Genomic DNA, 11,780 nt, shown 5'->3' with positions numbered 1-11,780 from the left:
ATATCGATTCGAATATTTATTTATCCATTTTTACATAAACTACAATAGTCCCAATCCCATTTCAACTAATACTTACGAAGTCCTCCTGTTACGTCTGTCTGCCTGTATGAATGTAATTGACACAAAAACCTGTCCTGTTTTCACCAATATGGTATAGTGTGATTCCTAAGGCTTAGGTGTATAATTTATTATGGTTTTACCCGAGGCGAAGCCGGGATATTAGTATTATTAAAAGTGCGAAAGTAATTGACGTTTCATCTACTCAACCAATCTTCTCGAAATGAATATAGGTGCCTATGTGTCGTTAATTACAAAATACCATTCATCCTGAAAAAAAAGAACTGTTCCCGTGGGAGTTTCACGAGGGTGAAGTCGTGGGCAAATAATAGTTTTTTTGTTGCCTAATGAAATATTTCTTTTTTTCTTAGTTACGTATAATCAAACGTAGGTCCTAAATTCCAAGAAATTTGGAGCATTTTAATCAATCTTTTTACTACCCTAATTTATGGATAACTAGCGCCGGGGCCTCACTCCCGTGGGAATTTCGGGATAAAAGTACCCTATGTGATATTCCAGGTTCTATTCTACCCGTATACCAAATTTCATAACAATCGGGCCAGTAGATTTTGCGTGAAAGAGTAGCAAACATGCATTGCACACATCCTCATAAACTTTCGCAATATTAATAGGATAAATGTGTTGCGGGTAGTGTAAAATTTTATCAATATTATTTATTTTTAAGATTTCAGAAATATTTTTTATTTTCAAGGACTACTTTACTGGGTAATGAGGGTAATGACGGCGGTCGAAAAGCTCCAAAATTCACAGCAAATCGACGTTAAAGAGACGTTAATTGTGGCTGCAATATAACTAGCTCGATCAGCTGCTGGTCTGCTTGCAAGACGAACCAGTACATCATTTGTGATAACTAGACTTACCTTTCACTCTCTCATATGAGCGCCGGAGCCCAGCGTCCGCTTTCCTACTTCTTTGTTTCCACTTCACACGGTCGTCGGCATCCCCATTTGTCAGACCATGGGCACGTGTATCGACCTTGTTAATTACCTTAATTATTTGGGTTTGCCCATTCTGCCATTGCGATAACTCTGCTTATTTACCTAAATATGATTTCACCTGTTTCTCACAATATGTATTACAATTACAAGTGCCACAAAAATGATAACATCCTGATGATGACGACTCAAAGTCTACTGCCAAGGTCCTATGTAAGGCCATCGGAATTTCCTGTCAACTACACACGCGAATGACGCTGCCAATTTTAGGGTTCCGTAGCCAAATGGCAAAAACGGGACCCTTATAGATTCGTCATGGCTGTAACTGTTAAGGAAATGATAAGAGAATAATAAAATTCCAAAAAATATATGATGTACTTCACCGAAGATTGGTTTGAACGAGATCTTGTTTTAGTTCTAGATCGTAGTTCTTTTTTATACGTCATAAATCGTAAACCGCAATGCGGAACCTTTCCTAGGTGAGTCCAACTCGCATAACTAGAGTAGAAAGTTGTTGTGTGTGTTTCATTCCACGTAAACACAACCCTCAGCCATGAGGAATACGACTATGAAGAAGTATAACTAGAGCTAGTTGAGTTTAATAGACTTATTTTCTTTTCGAGTGTGTTATTGTTAACACTGGTGTTCGATTTTATTCAAATCGCTTAAAGGCATCCGACATGACTTGTACGACTACCCTCGTAGCAGTCCTATACGCACTAATAGTTAAATAAACTGAAAAAAACATGAGTACAAATGTACAAATTGATGTTAAAATTAATGAAACCTACATGTTTTACCGAATATAGGTATGCAAATAAAAATAAATAAAGAGGAGCATACTATCCACTACAAATAACAAAAAAATAATAATCTATACTACCTATAATTTTTATCTGAGTCTATCATTAAAGAAATCATTTAAAGTATTATGACATTTATCAGTTAATAAAGACTTGAGGTGCTATTTAAATAGATTTAAGTTTAAGCTTTTATATTAATTTTGAATTTTGTTCTAAATTTTCAGTGTCAGTGCCAGTTCGGAGTAAAGCAGTTTTTGATGGGTGCATGCATAATCGATAAATATTTAGACATATATTTATTTATCTATGGTCTCGATTTTTCCTCAATACAACATCAGCTAGACGAGGGAATAAATGAGCATTGGTTTTCACAAATGTTGCTTTGAAATAATTGAAAGAATTTTTGATATCCGTTCGGTAGTTATCGGAGATTACCCGCCTCAAAAATACAAACTCATAAACACTTAAGTACATCTTTATAATAATAGTATAGATAAAATATTTCCTGAATTATTTAAAACGCCAACGCATAATAATTTAGATAACTAACTGAAAATTGTATTTGCCGATAGAAGTTGTATGGGGTTCGGTAAATGTATTTTAGATATAGCACTGACACGAAGCCTTCAATTTAAAAAATAACCTAGTTTCGGCTGTGATTGTATTACCGGCCGCCGCTATTGTTGGCTATCAACTGCCTTAGTCGCCTCGTAAGACATCCACGGAAGGATATGGAATTGTTCTACTCTAAGGCGGAACCACATATGCAAATAAAAAACCTGAAAAATCAATCTCCTCTATTCACATAGCCTCTAACCTACTATTATTTTCTGTTAGTTTCAATTTTTTGTGTATAAGCGGTATCTGTCCTAATATAAATCTGCGAACGCAACACAAAAAATTGCGCAATTCTCGATAGCATAGTGACTCGAGCTCAATTCATCAAAATCAAACTAGTGATCGCGCGTATCTACACAATGGCGGACGCGGAGGCCACGCTCAGAGCACTGCTCGAGGAAATCGCTGCGAAACAACAATACAACAACTACGATGTCCAACTCAAAGCTTTTGACACCGCCGGAGCTAATTACACATCAGTTTTATTCAAAATCACGTTGACATCCCCTGGAAAAGATGACTTGAAACTCTTTGCTAAAGTCGCTTGTGTTGGCGAAAAGTTCAGATCAACAGGCTATGTTGACAAGTTGTATGTGGCAGAACAGGATTTTTACAACGACATTATGAGCATTTGGACTGGACTGCAAGAGAAACATAATGTGCCAGAGGGGGACAGGTATGGGTTTCCGAAATTCTACGGTGGCAATCCGACATTGGGATGTGAAACGGTTGTTCTTGAAGACTTGATAGCTCAAGGATATTCTACATATAACAGATTCAAGCCAGTGGACTGGGAATATGCTGCTAAATCAATGGAGGTGCTTGCGCAATTTCATGCCTTCTCTTTTGCACATAGAAAAGAATATCCAGAAGACTATGATAAAATTATAGATAAACTAAAGTTCGAGCTTCCCGCTGATGACGAGGCTTTGGAAGGAATGTGGATGAGGATGGTGGACGAACGAGTCCAGTTGCTAAAGGAGGAGCACAGGGAGAGGGCCCTGAAGTCGTTGTCTGGTGACAATGCTAAGGAAAACTATTTGAAATACAACAAACCTAGGAGACATCCGATTCTGGTGCACGGTGATTACAGGCCCAGCAATTTGATGCATAAGAAGGAAGTAAGTATATTTTATGAATAAATTTATATATTAACATAACACACACATGGAGCAGTCCTATCTTATCAACACGGAGCCGTCGAAAGTCAGGGCGAACTTTATTTACTAGTATCAGGAAGATTTCCTCTACCTACTTGTATACTTAAGTTTACCAGAAAAATAAGTTATTAAATATCCTAAAATATTCTTGCTTGGCAAGAGCATTTATATCTTTGTATTTAGCATCTGAGACTACCAGCAGAAAATACCAGCTTTCGGGGATCTGAGGCAAACATTTTTGGGAGAATTGTGCCGTCGGATATCATAGCGATGCAACGATGGACGGCGTCGTTCCCGGCTCAGAGCTCTTCTAGCAATTCAACGCGGGAATGTAGCTAGCATATTTAGACCGTCGGGCCGGGTTCGGCACGGAGTGGTTTCATAATGATACTAAGTTTACTTTTTGAGTTTGTTGCGGATTCCTTGATGTAAACATTTTGACGAAGCATATTGCAGATTCTTCTGTTGTTCACTTCAACGATGGATGTTACATAAACACTTCTGAAAACATTTATTTATTAGTGTATTCAAATACATTTTAGAAGTATTCAAATGTACTTAGGTATGTATAAAAGTTATTACTATAATATTCAGTGTAGTTACAATTTTATCCCAACACTGTTTGTCGGATATACCTAAATGGGACGAGAAAGTAACTTTTTTATATTACACTAGCGACTGGCCCCGACTTATCATGTGCAATATTATGCATATTCTATAAACCTTCCTCTTGAATCTATTAAAAAAGAACTCCATACTCAGGAACAGACAGTGAGAAGCCTTTGTTTTATACTATGTAATATGTAAGTAATATTACATTACTTATATATTACATAGTATAATATATAATAATATATATATTATAAATAATAACTGTGTGTTTGAATCCACATAATCAAAGCTTTCTAACAAATATTACAAATGCAAAAATAAGTTGTTTGTTTGTTACCTCTTCACGCCTTACGTTATTAATGAATCTTCTTCAAATTTTGTAAGAGTTTGAAATACGGAGAAAGACATAAGGCCATTCCTTCCATCCCAAAATAAATGTAGGTACCTGTGGGAAAATCGTGAGGGCGAGGCCGCGGGCTAAACCTAGTAGTTAACGTAATAATTCGTCTAGTAAACACTAGTTATCAAACTTGTCAAACTAGATGATATGTCTTACTTCCCGTAATGAACTACCTATATACCTAACTATTTATTCCTAATAGACGTGTGTAACTCATTAACGACTCAGTGAGTCGTTTCAGCAAAGTGATGCACTGATCCGAATCTCAATCGTTCACTCCGAGTGGATCATTGGATCAATGAGCTCACCACAGATTACTGAAGCTATGTTCTATGACGCGCTCACTGCTACGAATGAATGAATGAAACTTAAGCTTAAGCCGAGCGACTAGCGACTGTTCGTAATGATTCGGGCAACGTCGGGGTACATAGAAAATATAATAATAAATACAAAAAAAGAAATGAAGAATGTTCATAAATAATCCGAAAATCACTGTAAATAAAATCGATTTATAAATATGCCAGTTAGTAAAACTAACTGTCAGTCCTAAGCCTGAACAAAGTATGAAGGAGAATCGAATTGATTTTATGTGATTTATTTCTAATTTCTAGCAAATATAAAAATCTATTTATTCGATTTTTTAAAACAAAATTCCATATCAATTAAAGCATTAGGTAATTTTCCTTTCATTCGTAACGCGACTAAATCTTGCTCTCTGCGCTTGAATCTGTCTGAGATCCGATGATCCAATTGATCCAAATGATGCATTAATTGATTCGAATCATTGCACTGATACAGATTCGAATGATCCAATCTTTAAAATGATACGTTTTTCTCAACGCTAATTCCTAATGGAAAAATATCCGAAAATCGTAAATAGGTATAGACGTTTTTGTCTAATATACCTACCTAAAAACAGAGGTATTTGACAGAGGTCTGGCTGCCCGAGTCAACTCGCATGTGGTCTTAATGTGTAATTGAGTATTATATTTCCACGAGATACGCCTGTTATAGTGTCAGTCAAAGTTGATTATGTGTTTCCATAATTTTTATCGTTAATTACATTTTTATCTAAATAACAATAAACGATATAATAAAGATAAAACGTTACTCACTCAATGTATACACTTTTTAGAATTAATAGGTTTTGCCCGCGTTCTTTTTCCGGGATGAAAGGTAAAAAGGTACCTACCCTATGTCCTTCTGCATACTTCAAACTATATGCAAAATTTCAAGAAGATTGGTTGAGTAGATATAGAGCCTGAAGAAGTAATTATCAAAGTTACTTTCGCATTTATAATATTAGTTAAGATAATATAGTACCTATTCATTCAAACGTGAATTTAACTTATACCACAAACAAGAAAAAAATCTTTTTTTTCCTCCCATTATAATTTGGTATTGATGCTTTTTAGTCTGTGGTTCCAGACCAGTGGGCAGGCGTGGTTCTCTAACGTAATCTGACCTTGGATTATTAGGTCCTATTGTGACAAAGGAGGTCATGGTTTTAGAGTACATCAGCCAATTTTCACCGGTCCGACCCACTTTTAGATTTTTTAAGACTTTGGTTTTTAATCGACAGTGATGTGTTTTTTTTCCGGCAACAGCTAGATTACCAAACAAACGAACAGGATTTTGATGTATGATTATTATTCATTATTAGGTAGTGTTTTTATTCAGACATTTCATCAGGACTTTTGTAAATATTTCATCACTAGCGGCCCGTCCCGGCTTCGCTCGGGTAAAACCATAATAAAGTACACAACCAAAATTTCCCCAGGAACTATTATATCTTAAAAAATATATTTTATTCAATACATAGGGACACCGACGCAAAAAAGGGGTGTTATAAGTTTGACCGCTAAATGTTTGTCTGTCTTTACACCGTAGCTCATCAACGGGTGAGCCGATTTGAATAGTTTTTTTTTTTAATAGAATTTTTATGCGGTGCTTCTTAGATATGTTTGGTCAAAATCGGTTTAGCCGTTCAAAAGTTGTAATGAAATGAATATTTAAAGTCGGGTTTGTTTTTCAATTTGTGTTACAAATAAACTTGTCTTTCCCATTCCGCACGGTATTTGATCGCTGCGCGCTATCTTCATTCGCGTTATCATGTGAATACTTCCTTATCTATTCCCTGCTGCAGACTGTCTATGATGCCATGTCATCATTAGGCAGGAAAATATATCGTATTATATATATATAATAAGATTTAATTAATATCAATAAGACCACTTATTGACGTCAATAACGTTAATATTCAAATTCAAAATTCTTATTTCAATTTAGGTCACGACGACGATTTGAATTTGAAAATTAATTTTATCTATGGGTATATCTATGTCCTATATATATCAAAATCAAAAGTGATAAATGTTATATCCGATTAAGATATAACGTTGTAAATCGCGTTTGTCTTTCCGAATTGTTAAAGACAATATATTTGAACATATTTTCCTTGAGTTACGGAAGTTTAGTGTCAGAGACGATAATTATGATGTCACAAAATCTACTATATAGAAAACGGCCTTGCAACGAACTGTTGGTTTGTTTTCTAACAGGTTGCGGTCTGACAGAAAAAGGGCATGCTATTGGACCTAAGTTCCAAAGTTTATGCCCGGTTTACATTATTCCAGTCCAGTGATCTAGAGAGATTCCAGTCCAGTGCTGGACTGGATCTGTTACGTCTACATTATTCCAGTTATTTAGAAGCCGTTGAAGTGTGAACACTACAGTGACAATGATTTCTTGAATTGAATGATTTTCAAGAAGAGATCAGTTTCGAAAATGTTTTAAACGTGCTCAATTACTTTTGCTACAAGAAGTTATTAATGAGGTTGATAAGAAACTAAAAAAAGGAACAGATTTGAGTGAGAAATTGGATCAGCGAAAGAGATCAAAAAGGAGGGTCAGTAATGCTTTTGCAACAACTGAAGGTAGAAGATCCCAATGAATATAGACTGGCACTGAGAATGACAGCAGAAAACTTTGAAGAACTGTTATCATTAGTTTCTATTAATATCCAGCGTAAGAATACGTTGTTCAGAGATGCTGTAACTTCTTCACCATTGTTAAATCCTTTTTCTTCGCAAAAAAAGTCCGCATAAATAACCAACACGTGTGTCAGACTGGAATGGCACTGGATTGGCCGTCTATATTATTCCAGTTGCACTGGATTGATCGCACTGGACTGCAAAATAGACCGCGAATCCAGTTACTGGACTGGAATGCTTACTGGATTCAGTTCATTCCAGTGCCGGTTTACATTTTTCCAGTAAGCAATCCAGTACTGGACTGGATCGCTGGACTGGAATAATGTAAACCGGGCATTACACAATTTAAGATCACTGTGCAACGCTTTTTGATAGAAAAAAGCTTTTAAAGTGTGGAGCAATTCTTTAGTTGTAATAAATAGTTTATATGGTCTCATTATTGTTTATCCTAATTCTAACTAATATTATAAATGACAAAGTAAATTTGTTTGTTTATTACCTCTTCACGCTTTATCTAATTAAGCACTAATTGAAGTACGGAGAAGGACATTGGTACCTTTCATCCTGAAAACTTAACTGTTCCCAAGGGAAACTCGCGCGGGCGAAGCCGCGGGTAATAGTATTACTTTGAGCTCTAGGAATTAAGACCCAATTAACTATTTAATCCAAGGATAACATAAATGTGGAGTTTTAATAAATAAAAATATTGTCAAATCCAGGAAGGTCAGTTGACAATTGTGCCGGTAGACTACCAGACCATCCACATCGGCTGCCCGGTTATTGACCTCATCTACTTCGTCTTCTTGTCCACGGACGAAGAGTTCAGGGCCCAGTACTGGGACCAGCTATTGGTGCATTATTATGAGCAGTTGGCGCTGGCGCTGAGGAGCTTCGATATGGACCCAAAAGACGTTTATCCTAAGGAGGAATTTGATGAGGACATGAAAGAGGTAAGATATCAATTGTTACTTAGAAAACAAATACAACAATATAAATTTGAATCGAAAATGTCGAAATCCGTCTAGATTTTTCGTTGATTGACAAACATCCACACACTTACACACATCCAAACTTTTGCATTTATAATATTAGAAGGATCAGTCTCCAAATTACTTGTTGAGTCCAATGCCATACCGGAGGAAAGTATAAATTCTGCCCATTAAATTAGATCGATGGGCTTGCAACTTATCATTATTTCAGGATTCAAAATTCCATGAATAAGCCTGCTATCCAGCTAATTGTGGGGTCTGTCTACCCCGTGAGGCGCGTGATACTGTAGACTGAGCCAAAAGTTGGGAATAATGGAGCATGAGGATGGAAACATATCTTCCATTTTGATTGTCATAGCTAACACTGGTGTAAGATTTTGAGCCTCCCAATTTCCTTTGATCGGGGTCCTTTCCCTTGATCTACTTTTACAAACTTAGCGCGGGAGTATAATATGTATGTTTTCCAGATGCTGCCCTACGCTTTGCTGGTCGGCGTGATGATTTTGCCCGTGATCACGGTGGAGGCGGAGAACGCGCCGCAGATGGGGGAGGCAGCGGAGCTGGACGACTTCCACATTAAACCCAATGAAATGTATGCCTCTAGGTTCAGGGGGCTGGTCAACGACTTGATCAGATGGGACGTCATTTAGGATTTTAGACCACAATGTTACATTGGGCTGGAGAAGGTACTTCAGATGATGTTGGCAGAGTTGAAAGCCTTCCTCATGTAGAATAACGAAATGTATGCGCCAAGGGGCTGCGGCCAATGATTTGGTCAGATGGGACGTCATTTAGGATTTTAGACCTTAATGATGCAGTGGAGATGAAGAACACCTGTTAGATGATGGTGGCCAAGTTGGATGCCTTCTTTATTAAGTCTAATGTAAGCACCAAAGGTTCCGTTAACAATTTGATCAGATGCGACGATATCTAGGATTTTAGGCTCAGTTTCAAATTAAATTCATGCAGATGTTCTTGACGTCAACCAGGCGTTGACAATTTGTGACAAATTTGTCAACGCTGTTCGTCACAAAATATGAAAAACTTGATACTCTATCTGTGTAAACTTTTTCATAAGTAATAGCCCTTGATTTAGCTCCCAAAGTGTCATATGTAGGGAGAGGGTTCTCCGCTCTCTGCCCCACAACGATTGCCGTGACGACCTCGGTGGCGCAGTGGTAAAGTTCTAGCTACTGAACCGAGAGGTCCAGGGTTCGATCCCCGGTCGGGTCATGATGGAAAATGATCTTTTTCTGATTGATCCGGGTCTTGGATGTTTATCTATATATGTATTTGTTATAAAATATAGTATCGTTGAGTTGGTATCCCATAACACAAGTCTCGAACTTACTTTGGCGCTAGTTCAATCTGTGTGATTTGACTGTATGTGTATTAGACTGTAGGAACCAAGTTAACTGGCTGTGCTTTGGACACATTATGAAGGTGCTGTAAACGCCCCTTTTATGGGAGAGATGGCCGAGTGACAATTAGATAAGATGGGACATTATTTAGAATACAATACGTTTAACATAATTTCAGTCTTGTGGTTTGTGGGGCCTAGAATAAGACTATTTACGATCACGTCTACTAATAATGTAGTGAGGCAATTTCATATTATCATTAAAAGTCGAGTGTTGATAAATAAATGGTGAACCCTTGTTTGGTTTAGATCATACCTACATAGTATTTTATAATATTGTACGATATGAATTGTATATTTAAGTATTTATACTAATAATTTGGTAATTAAGGTTTCGATTAGTGTTGTTATTTGATTTTTTATATTTAAATATATATATATATATATATATATAACAGACATACGCGACAACAGCACAATATCCAGACACAGTAACAGCAAAAACCAAAGCGAATCCGCCAAAGTTTGGCGAACTGTTCGACGACAGTGTGGAGCAGTGAGACCATCTCAGTACACATATCACAAATAAACTACACACACATACACATATCACAAAGATGTCCATGTGACATCTAATTTAGGATATAAGTTTCTTGTTTTAGGTACTTGCTTATCTATTGTGTGTACCTGAATAGAAAGGCAAACACGAAGTTATATAATATAACTTCGTGTTTGCACAATATTAGAATAGGAAAAACACTACGATGGCGATTTAGGATCATTTTTTTAATTTAAATTAAATAGGTATTTATAATTATAAATATGAAAAATAATAATAATTTAGTCGTTATATAATTGTATAATTTTTCAAAAACCTCTTTGAAATTTGACAAAACTTTGTTATAGACATTATAATTAACGCATTTATTGTTTTATATTTATACACCTACTCACTGTCATCGACCTCAGACAGATGCCGAGATGCAGATTGCCTATTTTGTATGAGAGCTTTTATTTATCGCTAAGAAAATCCAGCAATGTATACCGAACTGCCAAAGTTCGGCAAACTGTATCGCTATAATGTCTAGCCGGGATAAGTGTATTAAGATATCTACCTTAATGTAATTTTCTACTTCGATGTAATTTTTCCCACAATTTTCCGATGAAAGACTTCTGCACCTGGAAATAAAAAAACAATTAAAATGGATAAGTTGGTTTTTATTTTCCCTTTGTTTTCATTAGCAGCTTTATTTCTATGAAAAAATAAAAAATATTTTCCCGTTGGCAATAAATTTAACACCTTGCTAGACAGTATATCGTAGAGCGTGTTCTCATTGCTCCGTAGTGCACCGTTGTTTTCTATAAGGTTTGCCACTGACATACGTTGATGTACGTCGAAATTTCATACAATTTCTACCATAGATATCTAGAAAGGACCCTGCGCGTCTGGGCAATGGAAACACGCTCGTCTTCATAATTTAGAACAGATTTGATTAGTCTAACATTGGGCCAACCAGCATTCTAGGAAAAAATTTAAAAAAGGCGACTGTGATTGTGCTACGACTCCTAATTCAAATTCAAATTCAAAATTCTTTATTCAATTTAGGATGATATACATCACTTATTGACGTCAAAAAAAATTACTTAAACTAAGTCTACTGCCGGCTTCCAAAGCGCAAGTGAAGCCTTTTCTCTAAGGACGTCAATTGACAAATATAGGTCTTATACATATATTAAAAATTACGAGGACGAATTTACATCATTATTAAAAATGTCAAAATTTGTATTTCCAATAAAATTATTGAAAATTGTCACACAAAATATATATATAA

General features: G+C 36.2%; 1 protein-coding gene across 1 annotated transcript; it reads left to right on the top strand.

Annotated features, from left to right (window-relative positions):
- The first annotated feature begins 2,753 nt into the window (after positions 1-2,753).
- Positions 2,754-11,158, top strand: LOC128677513 (uncharacterized). Its single transcript, XM_053758416.2, has 3 exons — positions 2,754-3,555; positions 8,319-8,549; positions 9,056-11,158. Exons 1-3 carry the CDS (start codon positions 2,794-2,796, stop codon positions 9,236-9,238), a joined length of 1,176 nt encoding a protein of 391 aa, XP_053614391.1. The 5' UTR covers positions 2,754-2,793; the 3' UTR covers positions 9,239-11,158.
- The last annotated feature ends 622 nt before the right edge of the window (positions 11,159-11,780 follow it).

Source organism: Plodia interpunctella, chromosome 18 (assembly GCF_027563975.2).
Source record: "Plodia interpunctella isolate USDA-ARS_2022_Savannah chromosome 18, ilPloInte3.2, whole genome shotgun sequence".
NCBI lineage: Eukaryota > Metazoa > Arthropoda > Insecta > Lepidoptera > Pyralidae > Plodia > Plodia interpunctella.
Note: the sequence above shows the minus strand (reverse complement) of the source record. Positions and strands in the feature narration are given on the sequence as shown.

Excerpts from the sequence above, each read along its gene's own strand:
- LOC128677513 (XM_053758416.2), top strand. The coding sequence starts at position 2,794 with ATGGCGGACGCGGAGGCCACGCTCAGAGCACTGCTCGAGGAAATCGCT. Across the intron at positions 3,556-8,318 it reads ATTTGATGCATAAGAAGGAA|GAAGGTCAGTTGACAATTGT; the intron begins GTAAGTATATTT and ends TGTCAAATCCAG. Across the intron at positions 8,550-9,055 it reads TTGATGAGGACATGAAAGAG|ATGCTGCCCTACGCTTTGCT; the intron begins GTAAGATATCAA and ends TATGTTTTCCAG.